The sequence below is a fragment of the Odocoileus virginianus genome, chromosome 20, assembly GCF_023699985.2.
Source record: "Odocoileus virginianus isolate 20LAN1187 ecotype Illinois chromosome 20, Ovbor_1.2, whole genome shotgun sequence".
NCBI lineage: Eukaryota > Metazoa > Chordata > Mammalia > Artiodactyla > Cervidae > Odocoileus > Odocoileus virginianus.
In genome coordinates this window covers 14,577,138-14,594,470 of record NC_069693.1, presented here as the reverse complement: position 1 = coordinate 14,594,470, position 17,333 = coordinate 14,577,138, and the positions used below count along the sequence as shown (strand labels likewise).

Below are 17,333 nucleotides of genomic sequence, written 5' to 3'. Positions count from 1 at the left end.
AGAAAAATTCATACTGGTGAGAAGCCTTTTGCATCTAAGGTATGTGGGAAGGCCTTTACAATTTGTGAACAACCAGCTTGACATCTGAAAATTCATAATGGAGTGAAACCATATGTATGTCTAGAATCTGGAAAGGCTTTTAGTTTTGGCAGAGACCTGAGAGTACACAAAAATATTCATTCAGGGGAGAAATCCTATGAATGTAAAGAATATGGGGAGGCATTTTGAATTCATCAACAACTCACTCAATATGGAAAAATTCATAGTGGAGTGAAATCCTATATATGTAAAAAATATGGGAAAGCTTTTAGTTAGGCAAAGTCCTTAAAGTACAAAAGAATATTCATTCTGGGAAGAAGTTCTATGAATGTCAGATCTGTGGGAAGACCTTCAGCTCTTCCAGACCAGATACTTTAGAGTATACCAGAAAATTCATACTGATGAAAAACCCTATGAATGCAAAGAATGTGGAAATCTTATAGCCTATGTGCACAATTTGTCAACATCAAAAAATCCATACAGATGAGAAATCTTATAAATGTAAGGAATATGGGGGAAAAAAACCATAAGACTTCATTCATACAACAGAGCATTCATACTAATGAGAAACTCTATGAATGTTAAGAATGTAGGAAGGCCTTTAGGCAGAGGGCACATCTTACTAAGCATCAAAGAATTCATATTGGTGAGAAACCCTATGAATATAAGGAATGTGGAAAGACCTATAGATGGAGTTCAACACAACCAACATCAAAAACTGCACACTAAAGAGAAACTGTGAATTTAAGATACATAGAAGGGCCTTTGAGGTTCATTCAATTCTTACAGATCATTAGATAATTCAATGGTGAGAAACCAAAAATATGAATGTATGGGGCAATATGGGATGGCTTTCAATAGAATGAGTATTAGTGAATGTACATCAGTAGAAACCCTGTGAATTTAAGGAATGTGGGGATGCTTTTCACACTTTATTGAACATCAGAGACTTAATAATGTCAAGAAGCTAAAAATCTAAGAAATGCAGGAAGGCCCAATATTCATGTCTCTATGAACACCTGAGAATTCATAACCCTGAAGTGTTAATATAAAAGAGCTTTTTCTTTCAATTAGCTCTTCCATATTAATACTAGAGGGAATGTTTAGGAATTTTTTTTGCCATTCTTACAACTTATTAGGTGTAAAAGATTTCTTGCCAGGTATCTTAATCTAATGATCATATAAAATACTTCCAAAACTGAGGCAATAGATAGGCCCCAGGCTGAGCAACTGATCTGTCCCCTGTGGACAGATACTCCAAGATAGAAATAATGGCAGAAGTGAAGAGGAGGTGAGGCCTGCCCATATAAAAGATTAAGAGAACATATTATTTCTCATTCTTGAGGTCAAGGAGACCTTCCCAACTACACATGTGCAGAAAGGCTCCTCAGAGTCCAAAAAGGCAGGAGGTGCCACCAGTAGTAGGTGATGTCAGTCATCCCATAGGCCTCTGTGCTGGAATCCATCTGAGCTAAGAAATGTGCATGCACACAGGGGAGGACCCCCAGTTATATTAAATACAGACTCAGAGCCAGCAAGGTGACTGACCAGAGGAAACCCAGAAGAAATGCCCCATATAAGGAATTTAAGCTACCATGAAAGCAAGATACTCTCTCTCTGGGCCCACCTGTGTGCGTCTATTCATGTGTACTTTTCTTTCCTCCTAGTAATTCACTACTTTCCATCTCTTTGTTGACATTCATTTCCACAAAGCAGACAAGCCAGGGCCTTGTCACTGGCCCTCGTAGTCTAGTGGCTAGGACAGCACTCTCACTGCCGCTTCCTGACTTCAACTTCTGACTAGGGAAGTGAGATCCTGCTTCAAGTTGCTGCAGGCCAAAGCCACCTGAGATCAAACCACTCAACTCCTGCTGGATGTCTGCAAATTTGGATAGTCTCTTAATCTACCAGTTGTGGAACTGAAAGAAAGCCTTTAGTCACAGCCCATACCTAGTCTATCACATTATCAAGATATGCAGCAATATACTTATTAGCTCTGTGCCTCAGTTGTGAAACAGTGATAATACCAATCTAATTGAGTTTTTATGAGGACTAATAACCTGTAAATCTTTGTTAAGATTATCTAACAAATAAATATTAGCTACTGTTGATCAGATAAGCAAGAGCATTACCATTAGTGAATTCTTAGAGAAAGACACTATGTTGGTAATGATCTTAGAAAAGCCTCCAATCACCTCCATCCTCCTATTCAACTTTAGATGACTGACTTTGAATAAAGTCCTGTAAAATACAGAGAACATGTGAGACAACTTCATTCTTGATGAGCTGCATCAGGAAACTAATGCTGGAATAAACACTCTGGAACTAGTGGCTGTAAATATATATTGAGAATATAGCTAACTGCTGAAGTAGAAAAGGGTATGAAGCAGTTTGCTATTAATAAACTCCTAATAAGAGATACCCTATAATCTACACTCTCTGCTCACAACCCAGAATTTATCAGAAATGATCAAAAGGATAACTAAGAGAAAACTGTCCATTAGTAAACCTTCCAAGTTGCCATTATAAAAATTTTCAAACATACAGGAAAGTTTAGAAAGTACAATGGACATGTATTTACCATCCTACCCTCCACCTAGTTTAAAAGCTAACAGTTTGTCATATCTGGCTCATCTTCCTATAAGTAATTTTCAACATAACCCTACTGTAACCACATCTTCTAAAATATATCATGTGACACATGTTCAGATATTCCCAGTTGTCCCAAGATTGACTTTAATAGTTATTTACTTTCATTTTCTAAAAAACTATTATATTATTCTTTTGTTATTTTATTTTTTGGTCGTACTATGTGGCATATGGAATCTAAATGGATCAAACCCACACTCCCTGCATTGGAAGCACAGTCATAACCACTGGACTACCAGGGAAGTCCCTACTTTTTTTTTAATCTAAGGTAAACTCTAGGCTCAGAAATTGCATTTCGTGATATGTCTCTTTTAGTCTAGCTTAGTTCTTCACTTTTATTTTTCTTCATGAGTTTTCTTCTTAGAGTCCACGTTGCCTTGCAAGATGGTCCATATTTTGGATTGTTGTGCTTTTTTCCTAATGTTGTCATTTAGTTTATTCTGCCATCTACATTGGAAATTAACACATTATTGACCAGAGACATATTAATACATCTTTTGTTACCCAAACATTGTGGACCAGAGCGTTTCAATATTCTTTACGTGACAAATCACTGGCCACAGGCGTTGGTTTCTGCAAAACTTCCTGATCAGTAATGTGTTAAGCGTAGAGAGAAGATTAAGTTTGAATCAAACAATTTTGCAGAATATTTCCTAAATGATGTATTTAGTATTGCCATATATCAAGGTACAGATTGAAATCATGAGGCTAAATTTGAACATATGGTTAAGGTGGTGACTGTCAACTCTATTTTAGAGGGTATTTTTTTTATTCTTACAATTAGAAAGTAACTTATGGAGTGATTCTAATCTCCTCTTTATTTGATTCACAGAGAAAACCAGAACAAAAATAGGATACCACTCAGATGAGTGATAATGAATTGCTACATATCAAAACCTTTAAGAGGTCACCAAAGTCATTTTGCTGTTGTTGTTTAGTTGCTGTCTTGTCTGACTCTTTGTGACCCCATAGACTATAGCCCACCAGGCTCCTCTGTCCATGGGATTTCTTTGTAAGGTTGCCATTTCCTTCTTCAGGGGATCTCCCTGACCCAGGGATCAAACCCACATCTCCTGCATTGGCAGGTGGATTCTTTACTGCTGAGCCACCAGGGAAACCTCAGGTCTTAATTCTGGTCAATTACCTGGTTTCTTTTTCCACACTTGACCTGTCCTAGGAAAGCCATCTTATAAGAACACTAACACTCTTTAACAAAATTTGGAAAATCAAGATATCATTGTTCTGAAACAGTGTCTATCACATAGTGGACACTTGATAAAACTGATGATGTAATCAAAACCCAAGAAACTAGAAAAAAAACAAATTAACCTAACTACTGCAGAATGAAATCGTTTATATGGTTAAAACTAGAAATCAATGAAAGAAGAAATAAAGCCTATTAAATTTATTTGTGTGGAAAAAACACCCATGTAAATTAGACTTATAAATTTAATCTATGTAAAGACAAATATGACAGCATTAATAAGGTAATATATATATTTATGGAAATTTAAAAATAAGAATACTAAAATTTTTTTTTGTTTTATTAATTTATATTAATTGAAGGCTAATTACTTTACCTCCATGGTTTTTGCCATACATCGACATGAATCAGCCACAGGCGTACATGAATTAAATGAATTAAAATTCATTCAAGATGAGGTAGAAATCTGCATAGTCCAATACACATAGCAGAAAAATAAAAATTTGGTCCAAGTTCTCTCTAAAAACAATACTTAAATCATCACTTAGAAACTCTAAGGATAATCTCTAAAAGAATTTTACAAGCTCATCCTAGAAGTCTAAACACTGGATGAAGACAGCTTTCAAAAAATCTAAATGAGCTTAATTTGTGAATATGAATGCAAATATTCTAAGGAAAATGTTAGCAAAATGAAACGAAACATGGAGGAAATCATGACTTGAGAGGCAGAACTCTGAACTGAAACAACCTAAATCCCAAGATTCCGAGCCAAACTTGGATAGAGCTATCTCCATGAGAAGGTATCTCTAGTTGGAAGAGTGACAGAAGGGATTTTTGTGGAGCAGAGAAGTGGAAGAAATCCATGATACCAGTAGCTGCCAGCAAGTACTTAAATCCCAAGGAAAGGGAATCCTATCTTACTAGTGGAAGTCTGTTCTGAAGAAGATGAAAAAAATCCCATTGCTTTTTTCTTCTTTATTCTCTCACTGGTTGGAGCTGGAGGAAGACCGAGTTGTGGCAAGGACACAGCGGAATGAGAAGACTAAATAAAGCCCTGTTGCTGTAACTAGAGCCAGGAAGGGGTCCTCTGGGAACTAAAAAGTTATAGGGAGATAGGGGAGAGGAGGTAACTCAAGTTAGAGATCCTTTAAAGTATATGAACTCGAGGGTGCACACATGTAGATCTGACACTATGCAGCAGCATACCAAAGGTCTTGAGAACTGAACCAGAAGGTGGACCATAAACCAGGTCTCAGAGTGGGTCCTGGGTGAAGCACTTGAAAGATAAAGCACACTGGCACTGCAAATACTTTGAAAACTGAACTGACATTGGAAGCCCAGGGCACAGAAAGTACTTTAGAACTTACACACTAAATCTGAATTCAACCTACTAAGATAAACAAACCAAAATTATGCCCCCCACGGGATTAAAACTAGATTCAAAGAATCAAATTATTCAAAATGTCTAGCAAACAATAAAAATGTATTCTGCATACAATGGAATAGGACAATTTTAACAACTCACAATGGAAAAGAAAAAAAGGAAAAGACATCAACACTGAGATGATCCACGTTAGAATTACCAAAGACTTTTAAACAGCTATTAGAACCATGTTTCAACAAGTAAAAGTAAATCTAAGCAGAGACACCAGAAGCTGTAAGAAAACAACCAAAAAGAATTTGGTTTTAAGGAACTTTAATTAAAATTTTTTATTATATAATTTTTTCAGATGTATAATAGGAAATTTTAGAACTAAAAAATATGATGAAAATTAAAACCTATTTGATGGGTTCAGCAACAAAATGGAGAAAACAGAGAAAAGACTTAGTGAACTTGAACTTGGGTCAATAAAAAATTATCTAATAGAGAAAGATTTAGAATAAAACAAAACTTATTAGAGCCTCTAGGATATGAGGGACAATACCAAAAGGTTTAACATTTGTGTCCCTGAGATTGTGAAGGGAAAAAAGAAAGTGCCAGGAAGAAAAAAATATTTATAAGGAATTAATGGTTGAAAACCTACCAAGTTTAGCAAAAGATCTTAAACTTACAGATCCAAGAAATGTAGCATATCACAAAAAGGATAAACTATAAGAAACCATTGCTGAGACACATCATAACCAAACTGCTGAAAATCAAAGAAAAAATATACCAAAAGCTTCCAGAAAATACAGATGCATTTTACATATAGGAGAACAATGCCTTGAATAACAGAACTCTCACTGAAAGTATGAAGGCCCAAGGGTAGTGGAACATTTTTTAAATGCTTTAAGGAAAGAAATGTCAACCCCAATCTTTATCCAATGAAAATGATCAAGAATGAAGAATAAGAGATGCTAGATAAAGAAACACAAAGAGGATTTGCTCCCATAAGGCTTGCTCTAAAAAGAAATGCTAAACAAAATTCTTTAGATGAAAGGAAAATGATACCAAAGGAAAACTTGAAACTTCAAAAATAAGAGCTAAAAGCAATCCCACTCCTGGGCATACACACCGAGGAAACCAGAACTGAAAGAGGCATGTGTACCCCAATGTTCATCGCAGCACTGTTTATAATAGCCAGGACATGGAAGCAACCTAGATGCCCATCAGCAGATGAATGGATAAGAAAGCTCCGGTACATATACACAATGGAATATTACTCAGCCATTAAAAAGAATACATTTGAATCAGTTTTAATGAGATGGGTAAAACTGAAGCCCATTATACACAGTGAAGTAAGCCAGAAAGATAAACACCAATACAGTATACTAACGCATATATATGGAATTTAGAAAGATGGTAATGATAACCTGATATGCACGACAGAAAAGGAGACACAGATGTATAGAACAGACTTTTGGACTCTATGGGAGAAGGCGAAGGTGGGATGATCTGAGAGAACAGCATCGAAACATGTATATTATCAAGTGTGAAACAGATCGCCAGTCCAGGTTGGATGCATGAGACAAGTGCTCAGGGCTGGTGCACTGGGAAGACCCAGAGGGATCGAGTGGAGAGGGAGGTGGGAGGGAGGTTCAGGATGGGGAACACATGTAAATCCATGGCTGATTCATGTCAATGTATGGCAAAAACCACTACAATATTGTAAAGTAATTCGCTTCCAACTAATAAAAATAAATGAAAAAAAAATTAAAAAGAGCTATAGAAATGACAAATTGCTGAGTAAATAATAAAATTATTTTTTCTTTTTATAAATATTTACTTGCTAAAAAGCAAGGAGTATAACACTGTCTCATGAGGCTTGCAATGTATGTAGATACAATAAATAATCATAATATAAAGAGGGGAGGCTAAAAAGACATATATGGTGTAAGATTTGTAAATATAACATGCAGCACTAAAATGTAACTCAAAGTATACTGTGAATTACATATACTGTGTGTATCATAATACTCTCCAAAGTGAATCATCCCATGTTGAGAAAAGTTTAAGAGATCTCTGGCAGTATCAAACGTAACTGAAAACCCTTTATACATACCCTGTGATTGAGTTATTTCAGTCTTTGTATAAAATCAACAGAAATACAAGTGTACACACAGACACACCCACAGACAGACATATACAAGAATATTTACAGCCACATTTTTATTACAACACAAAATTATAAAAAAATACAAATACCCATCAAGAGGATTGATAAATAGCAGAATATTCTTAAAATGGAATAGTATACAGAACGTAAATGAATACACTACTGCCACATGCAATAATGTATGGATCTTTAAAACACTGAGTGAAACAACACAAAAGAATTTATAATGTATAATAAAATGCATATATAGTTTGAAGACGTAAGAAAACTACTTCATGTTAAAAACCGGGAAGTGGTCAACTTTGGGGGTAGTAGCAATTACATTTTATTCTGAAGAGTGCAATAAGAAGTTTACTTCATATTTTTTTCCTCTTATGGAGGCTGATGCTTATAACCATTTTGTATCTTGCCTCTGTATGTACTATATAAGCACTTAAAAAAATAAACTGAGTCAGGAGAACTCAAAAACTTAGAAAATTAGCTTCACTGCTGATAAAAAGTTCAGTATCAATGATCACACCCATTTCATATGCTAGTAAACATAGATAAATATTTATGTGGTACAGTACATTAAATTAATAATTATTATTACATTTGTCATTAAAATTACCTCATATTTATGTTTAAGCATGCTTTAAAAAAACAAAGTTTTACAATAACTTAGAAAGGCTTCACAAAGAAATCACATCATTTATTATTGCATTTCCATGTTTTCTCCCTTGTGAGTTCTCTGATGGACAATAAGATTTCTCTTATAACTGAAAGACTTACCACATTCATTACACATATAAGGTTTCTCCCCTGTGTGAGTTCTCTGATGTACAATGAGATTTGTCTTCTGGCGGAAGCACTTCCCACATTCATTACACTTGTATGGTTTCTCTCCAGTATGAGTTCTTTGATGGTGAATGAGATATGATTTCCTGCTAAAGGCTTTCCCACACTGAGGGCATTCATAGGATTTCTGCCCTGTATGTATTTTCTGATGTACAGTGAGGGTTGCTTTCTGGCGAAAAGACTTCCCACATTCATTACAAATATAAGGTTTCTCTCCTGTATGGATTCTCTGATGTAAATTGAGATTTGTCTTCTGACTGAAGGATTTTCCACATTCATTACATTCATATGGTTTCTCTCCTGTGTGAGTTCTGTGATGATCAATGAGGTATGACTTCATTCTAAAAGCCTTCCCACAGTGAGGACATTCATAGGATTTTTCCCCTGTATGTGTTCTCTGATGTGCCACGAGGGTTGTCTTCTGGCGGAAGGATTTTCCACATTCATTACAAATATAAGGTTTCTCTTCATTATGAGTCTTCTCATGAAGAGCAAGGGTTGTCTTCTGGGAGAAGGATTTCCCACATTCATTACAAATATAGGGTTTTTCCCCTGTATGAGTTCTTTGATGTACAGTAAGGTTTGCCTTCTGATGAAAGGACTTTCCACATTCTTTACAAATATAGGGTTTTTCTCCTGTATGAATCCTCTGATGTAGGGAGAGGGTTGTCTTCTGGCGGAAAGACTTCCCACAGTCACTACACTCATATGGTTTCTCTCCTGTGTGAGTTCTCTGATGACGAATGAGGTGTGATTTCAATCTAAAGGCATTCCTACATTGTGGACATTCATATGATTTCTCCCCTGTATGTGTTCGCTGATGATCAGTGAGGGCTGTCTTTAGGCGGAAAGATTTACCACATTCATTACAAACAAAGGGTTTCTCTCCTGTGTGAGTTCTCTGATGATCAATGAGATAGGATTTCCTCCTAAATGAATTTCCACACTGATGACACTGATAGGGTTTTTCTTCTGTGTGAATTCCCTGATGCAGAATCAATACTGATTTCCTGCAAAAGGACTTCCCACATTCAGTGCATGTATGCTTTTTTTCAATATTGGCTGTTCTTCTTCTTTTATTATAATCAGATGTGTTTCCCCTTCTGTAAGTTCTACTATGTGTAATTGGGCCTCCTCTTTTAAGAAAGGCTTTCTCACAGTCATTATATTCAAATGACTGTGCTGGAGTTTCCATCTTATGATATTGCGTGATCATTTCATTATGACTGATGGTCCTCCCACGTTGATTATGAGATTTGACTCCAGAGTGAGCTATCTCTGGTTTAGTATTGAGGAGTGATTTCCCATACCCATTACACTCACTAAGTCTCCTTCTTGTAGGACTTAGATTACTGATGATTAATTCTGAAACATTTTTAAAAATTTTTTCATGAGTGTCATATTCAGGAGGTAGCTTTTTTGAATTAATAGGGTTTTTATTTAAAGTAAATGTCTTTTCACATGTACTCCCGTTCTCGTTAACCAGTTTTTTGTGGTTGATTAACATAAATGATCTAGAATAGTTATCTTGCTGTTCCTTGAATTTCAATAAAAAGTCTTCGGCTTTCCAGTTTTCTTCTAGAAAAGAATATAATTAATAACAACTTGTGAATCTTACATATTTTCTATGAAAAGGAATTGTACATGTATATGAGGCCAAAAAAGACCAAGGACAAACTATTCCTTGCCTGGGAAACTACATGGAACCTAAATTAAAAACTCTGCCTCAGTGTGGAAAAAGATGAAAAATAAGTAATGAATGCTAGTAACATTTGCACTTTGTACCAGAACTTCATACAGAAAGTGAAACAAAGACAAGAAGCAGTAAAGAGAAGAGACAAAAGAATAGTGGATGAAGAATTCATGCTTGGATAGGTGGATTCAGAGGCAATAAAGTGAACCTATGGCATTAAGATTTAAGTAGGATGAACAAGACAAATTAGTGGAAAAGCTAGTTCAGGGAAAATTTTAGAGGTAAGTGTTTGGAGGACACAGATTAGAGCTTTTAAATGTTCATCCCTAGATTGTGAGGTAAAATACTTTCAGTTGTCCCACCAACCCCCTTCCACACAGCCATCGATAAATCTTTCCAAGCATTAATTATTTTCCTAGCATTTAGAAAAAAAAAAATCCTATAGTCTTACATTCTAATCCTCCATATGATTGGGAATCATTTTTTCTTGTGAGGGAAGTACAAAGAAAACACTCCCAACAGGAACTTTATTTTTATTAAAAACAAATGGGTTTTTTCATCAAATTGTGCAGCATGCAGGATCTTAGCTCCCTGACCAGAGATTGAACTCATACCCTCTACAGTGGAAGCCCAGAGTCTTAACAACTGAATCACCTGGGAAGTCCCCCAACAGGAACTTTGAAATAAACTAGTGTTTTGTTCACTGGTGTATTCAGATTGCTGTTATTATTTTCTTTCAAAATTGTTCACTAACAAAACACTCATGATAATTAATTATAACTATTCTTTTCAACTGCTAACTTAATTTCTGAGGTTTAAAGAAAGAATCAAGTCTTTCTCTAATACAGTAACATTCTTAACTCCAGTTTTCCATATGTGGACCAGGAAGATTGCTCCCTTTGGTTCTAGATCACTCATTAACCTTAACCTTTATTTCTCTTATAAATTTATAACTATATTTGAGATCATCCATATCTAGTGAAACAACATTAAGTCTAGGCTCAAAAGTCTGTTTCTTCCTGAGTCCATTGCCCCCAGTACTAACATACAAGGAATTTCTCCTGTAAACAAAACTTTACATCACCTAAACTCATTTTTTATATTCAAACAAGTTTTCAGGGTTGTCCGTATATCTGAAAAATCTCACCCATTAACACGTAAAGCCTCATATTTATTGCTGTATATACACCTCACTTATTCCTAATCATATGCTTTCCTTATATTCTTTTAATCAGCTGACTTTTTTCCTAGTCTTATTTCTAATCATATTTAGAGAATCTTCAAGAAAATGCTACCACTCCATATCAAAACCCTTCACATATGCCCCACCATCAATTTAAGGATTCTTTATAACTTGAAAACAATTATAGCTTATAAAAATAATTCTAACAAATCTTTTTACATGCTTACACTGTATCATAAATATTTCATTAAAAATGCAAACTTTGATAATAATCCTTTCTCATAATTCTTTATTGAAATTCTTTATTGGTTATTTTCTTTGTATTCTTCTGAGTTTACATTAACACTGCATATCACAGATAGGTAGTGCTAGAATCTACCACTTCAATCAGATGTACAGATCCATGACCTGAGCAAATACTTCTGAAAGGACTTATCAGTACATGCTTTGTGAATGGAGGACAAAGAGATATCCCTTATATAGTTCCACAAACAGAAAAAAAGCAACTGACTACTTAACATGTATACTACAGCAAAGAAAGTACAAAGGATATTATCTTTGAAAGAATGAATCCTTAAGCATAAACCATGTATAGTCAAGTATCAAATTATATAATATTCAAGAGTTGTACGTGTTACAGTTATAAGCAACATGGGAATGAAGAAAAAGGAGAGGTGGATATGCTGGGGAGTAGTCAAGGAAAAGCAAGGGCAGGAAATCATGACTTCAAAGAGATACATTATATGGGAGGGTGAACACAGTGAAAAGTACAGACATGACAAACCTTACATGTATAAAGGACATTTAGGAGACTAGATCAAGTGGAAATTAGCAAGAATTTCCACAAAAGAGAAAAAGTAGAAAAGACCAGATGACGGCTTACTATGGTAGTCCTTCTATAAAGGAGAATTTCAATTTCATGTAATTAACAAAAAGAAGTAGGGAATAAGTATCTTGTCAGTAAAGTAACAATATAAGTTGAAAAAATTAGGCAAAAATTATAGCAAAGCCAAACTGTAATTACAGTTTCAAGATATGAAATACAGTAGCTGTCAATTTGTATGATATTTATGTAGAAGTGAGAAAACTACAGTGAAAAATGAAAATATAGGAGGATGTAAATATATTTCACAGGTTTATAAACACAAACTGTGAAGAGGTTCCCAAAAGATTATGACAGAGACAATCAAGCTGGTATCACAGCGGGAACAAAATAATCTGGAAATAGTTAATGGGAAAGAATTTAACAGCTAGGAAAGTTGGAAAAGGTAAGACATCAGAGTGCAGAACTTATGAAGGACTAGAGTGAAGGTGAGAGAAATGTGCCAAGTATGTCAGTGCTAGAGGTACCTATATAAAACAAAGAGTTTAAGTTCTCAGAATGGATGATTCTACTGTAATTAAAAGGCAGATCTCTTGATGACAAATTAGAGAAAAAAGACTGAGAGTCTAGAGAAATAATATACATTAAAAAAAAAAAGATTTATGTGACTATTATGTATAAGGCACTGTTCCAGGCAATGTGGCCAGAGTATAAAGAGAACAGACCAAGCTGTAAATAATCACTTAGAGAATTAGAGTAAGAACAAGTCAATGTTTTACCCAAAGCAAGGGATGGTTTCAGGTAAGATGATCACCCATATACAATGAACCATGAAAGCTTACTGGAAGAAAATAGTAACTATGGAATTATCTGTCTAGTCCAAGGCAAGGGAATTTTAAAATTAATAGCTAGACTTAAAAAAAAAAATAGCTAGACTTGTGGTGAGAATGGGAACTCAGAGTTAGCATAGCAAACAAATCTGAAATGACACTAAAGATACGGAGATCAAGAAAACAGAAAGCACCTGAGAAATATTAACCAAGAATTTTTTCTTTCTTAAAGATAGATAAGAATGCCTAAAAGAAACCTATACAATGGCTAGACGATAAAGGACTGAGAAAGCTAGAAAAGGGCAGAAATGGATGAAAAGATCTAAAAGAAGGAAGGCTTACAGTACATTTTGATTAAGAGTGGCAATCAGGCAATTAATTAGACAATTAAGAGTGGCAAGCAAATTAGGAAAGTCTATAATATAGGGTAAGTGATATTTGAAAGTGTGATTTAAGATTTTTGCAGGCACAATGGTCATTTCAAAGGTTAGGATCCTTTAAAAGGACACCACCAAAACATTTCAAAGGTGTCGCCCACCACACGATCACTTTAAATTTATTTTTCACTAGATTTCATCTGCCTGAGAGAAACTCACCTAAGCAGGTATGACCTTTAAATGATGTCCACGGTTCTTCTCCTCGTTCCAATTTGAGGATCACATCAGGCTTGGTCATGTGACACCCTGATTAAGGGAAGATTTGGATTAACTTGCTTAGATGTTAATACATTTGAAAAATCAGTAAGTTGAATTTCCGTTCTGCAAAGTAAGATACTCCTTTGTGTAAGAGTAAACTTAACACCCTGTACCAGGCAAATGAAAACACAATTATCCTTTGTGTCAACCAAAAAGAATTCATCACCTTTTATCCCTGAAATCCAAGATCACATGTATTTTAGGCACTCTGAAAGGAAATGCATGCTACTTTAAGTTTCAAAGAATTTTTCTTACCCACAGAAATGAGATGGCAATAGTTTTCCAACATTACATCCATGTAGAGTGTCTTCTGAGCAGGATCCAGGTGCTGCCACTCCTCCTGACTGAAGTCCACAGTCACATCTTTGAATGACACTGATCCCTGTAATGGTTTGGAACTGTGATCAGAAAATTGGCCAGAAATTTGGGACTAGTTTTTTATTTTATAACTTATTTTATCTTTGGCTGTACTATACGGCATGTGGGATCTCAGCTCCCCACCCAGGGATTGAACCGGTGCTCCCTGCAGTGGAAGCACTGAGTCTTAACCACTGGACTGCCAGGGAAGTCCCTGGAGACTAGTTTTGATCCTGCTCCTTTCTGGCATTCATATGAAACTTGTAAAGAAAGCCTACCATTTTTCTTGTTTTGTGATTTAGATTGTAAGGGAAGCAACGACAACAAAAAATCAAAATAGAAGTACTTGCCACCAAATTTACTTAATAACTCATTCTAAAAATGTATTGTGAAGTCACTTAGTAATCCCAAATTGCATTAGTTTGCTGGGGTGCCAAGATATACAAAACACAGTCTGCTCACAAGAAGTTACAGGTGCAAAGCATGCAACACATACTTTTTTTTTTTTTTTTAACACATACTTTTAAGAAATCTACAAGACTGGTGGTAAGGGTACTACAACAGAAGTATGTTACAGTGTATTACAAGGGCAGAACAATTTTTCAGGCTTCACCAATGAGGTAAATTTTTTCTCCTTTAAGATTAATGTGTTATGCAGGAAGAATATGGTTTTAAAATGCATGGGTGTGAATGGAGAGAGCAGCACGATAACACATATACTACCATATGTAAAATAGGTAGCCAATGAGAATTTGTTGTATGACTCAGGGAACTCCACCGGAGCTCTGTGACAACCTAGAGGGGTGGGATGGGTGTGAGGTGGGAGGAAGGTTGAAGAGGGAGAGGACATATGTATACCTATGGCTGATTCATGTTCATGTATAGTATAAACCAACACACTATTGTAAAGCATTGTCCTTTGATTAAAAATAAATTTTAAAAAATGCATGAATGTGATATATCCAGCAATAATAGAGTGAACTGGTCAAGAAAACAATCCCTCAGATGACAATTTTAAAATTTGTACACAATACATAATAAATAACTAATAGAAGGCACTGGAAAGACACCAAAGTAAGCAAAAATTGTAGGAGAGTTTATTCTTAAACAACAACGAGTGAGAATTCTTAAGTTTGTGGCTATTTTGCATGAAGGTACCCACCCCAAAGTCCACAACTCTGCAGGCAGAAAACCAGTTTACTTCCTCAAAGGTGACAGAGGCTAGAACTGAGGACTGGTAGATGAGCTGAAGATTTAGCGACATTTATCTAGAAGTGAGAAAACTACAGGAAGAATGAGACTCCAAATCTGAGTATAAACTTTGCCAGAACTCTAGTTTGATAGATAAACTAAGCAATTGTTAAGAGAGATCAAAGGAGCCTTAGGAAAAAGCAAACAGACATGAGAAAAGAGTTTTGAAAACCAGAAGTATACTGAGTGAGATTCCGAGATTTCTGCATTTTTGATTAACAGCATTACACAACCTGCTTATAAGTTAAGCAGAAGAAAACTAGAGCCTTATTGGACTGAGGTGTCAGAAAGTTGGGGCTAACAAAGCAGCAGGAAGTATTAAAGGGTGAAACACTAGAAGAAAGAGAACCACAGAAAGCCCGCCCTCAGATCTAAACATTAATATATACCAATTCTTTGAGAGCTAAAAGTACATGAACATCACCCATCACGGGACCAGAGTGAAAAAAGCAGCAGGAGGAAGCTGAAGAGACCCAACTATCAGCTGCTTCACACTTGGGGTGGAGGTAAGAGGACAGGGAGGGCAGGGTTTGAAGCTTGATTCCAAGCAAGTTAATTGTCTGCTAGAAGAAAAACAAACAAAACTCCTCAAAAAAACAAGACATACAGAATTTGGATTACTTCAACACATTATTCAAGAGATCCTGGTTTCTAGCAAAAATTATCAGATATGTAAATAAAACAGAAAAATAAGAGGGGGAATATAACCCATATTCAGAAAAAGATAGTTCATGGAAACTAATTCCTAGTGGGCCCAGATCTTGGATTAAAAAAGAAAAAAAAAGGCTTCAAAATAGCTGTTCTAAATGTGTCCAAAGAAGTAATGAAAAATCTGGCATGGAATCTTGAAACATAAACTGATAAAAAAACATGAACTGAAAATTCTAGACCTACCAAGTACAATAAATGAAATGAAAATTTCACTATATAGGCTCAATAGCATAGGAAAAGGAACAAACAATAACCTTGTAAATGCAGACATACCTTGGAGACATTGCAGTTCCAGTTCTAGACCACTGCAATAATTATTGCAATAAAGCCAGTCACAAAAATTCTGATTATGCATTGCATATAAAAGTTACATGTACATTATATTGTAGTCTACTAAGTGTGCAATGGTATTATGTCTAAAAAACAATGTATATGCCTGCCTGAATTAAAAAATACTTAGATAAAATGTGTTGATCATCACTAGAGCTTTCTGTGAGTTGTAATTTTTTTGTAATAGTAACATACAAAGATCACTGACTACAGATGATAACAAATACAATAATAATGATAAGGTGAAATATTTCAGGAATAGCCATCTTGACAGACATGAGCAAATACTAAATACTGTTGGAAAAATGGCACCTACAGACTTGCTCAACTCAGGATTGCTAAAAACCTTCAATTTGTAAAAATGAAATATCTGCAAAGTGAAATTTACAAAAGCATAATAAAATAAAGCATGACTACATTGATCAACATAAATTAAGCAATCTGAATAGAAAGGAAATAAAACAGAAAAAAATGAATAACAGATTCACAGAGATTTTTGGGTCAATTTTCAAAGTAATGCAAGACAGATATAATTGGAGTCCCAGAGAAAGAGAAAAAAAAAGGTCTGAAAAAATTTTAAGGAAATAATGGCATAACATATTCAAAATAAGCAAAAACTTGACTTACACATTAAAAAAGCTTAATGAACCCCAAAAGAACAAAAATGAAAGAAAACTACACTCAGAAAATCCTAATCAAACTGCTAAAAGTCTAAGAGAACATCAACCAAGAATTCTGTACTCAGCAACATTACCTATTAAAAACAAAGGCGATAGAAAGCTATATGAGCAGATAAACTCTGAAAGAACTCATCACTAGTAAAACTGTACTGTGTCAGTATTGACTGACACAAAGTAAAACAGAATGTAGAACAGATTAAAAACAGATTAAAAACCTGCATAAAAACAGGTTAGGAGGAATCTTAAATGCGTTAAGAAGCCCAATCTGAAAAGGCTACAGAATATAAGATTTTGACTACGTGACATTCTGGAAAAGTCAAAACTACAGAAAAGATAAAAAGATCAATGGTTGCCACTATTACAAATTATAGAGGAGAGGGGAGGGATGAGTAGGCAGAGCATAGAGGATTTTTAGAGCAGTGAAATTAGTCTGTATAATATTATAATGGCAGATATATATCACTATATATTTGTCAAAATCTATAGAATAAACAGCACCAAGAATGAACCCTAAT

General features: G+C 35.1%; 1 protein-coding gene across 4 annotated transcripts in view; it reads right to left on the bottom strand.

The window, feature by feature from the left end:
- The window catches only part of ZNF567 (zinc finger protein 567), a 40,557-nt gene that overhangs the window by 8,376 nt on the left and 14,848 nt on the right, over positions 1-17,333 (bottom strand). For 3 of the 4 annotated variants that reach the window (XM_020871721.2, XM_020871724.2, XM_020871722.2), the window contains exons 4-6: positions 13,745-13,871; positions 13,391-13,477; positions 7,457-9,843 (exon numbers count right to left, since the gene is read on the bottom strand). In XM_020871721.2, the coding sequence (XP_020727380.2) occupies positions 8,123-9,843; positions 13,391-13,477; positions 13,745-13,871 (1,935 nt within the window). In that variant the 3' untranslated portion in view covers positions 7,457-8,122. Of the gene's footprint in view, positions 1-7,456; positions 9,844-13,390; positions 13,478-13,744; positions 13,872-17,333 lie in introns of those variants that run through there. The other variant, XM_070451765.1, reaches the window with a different exon arrangement.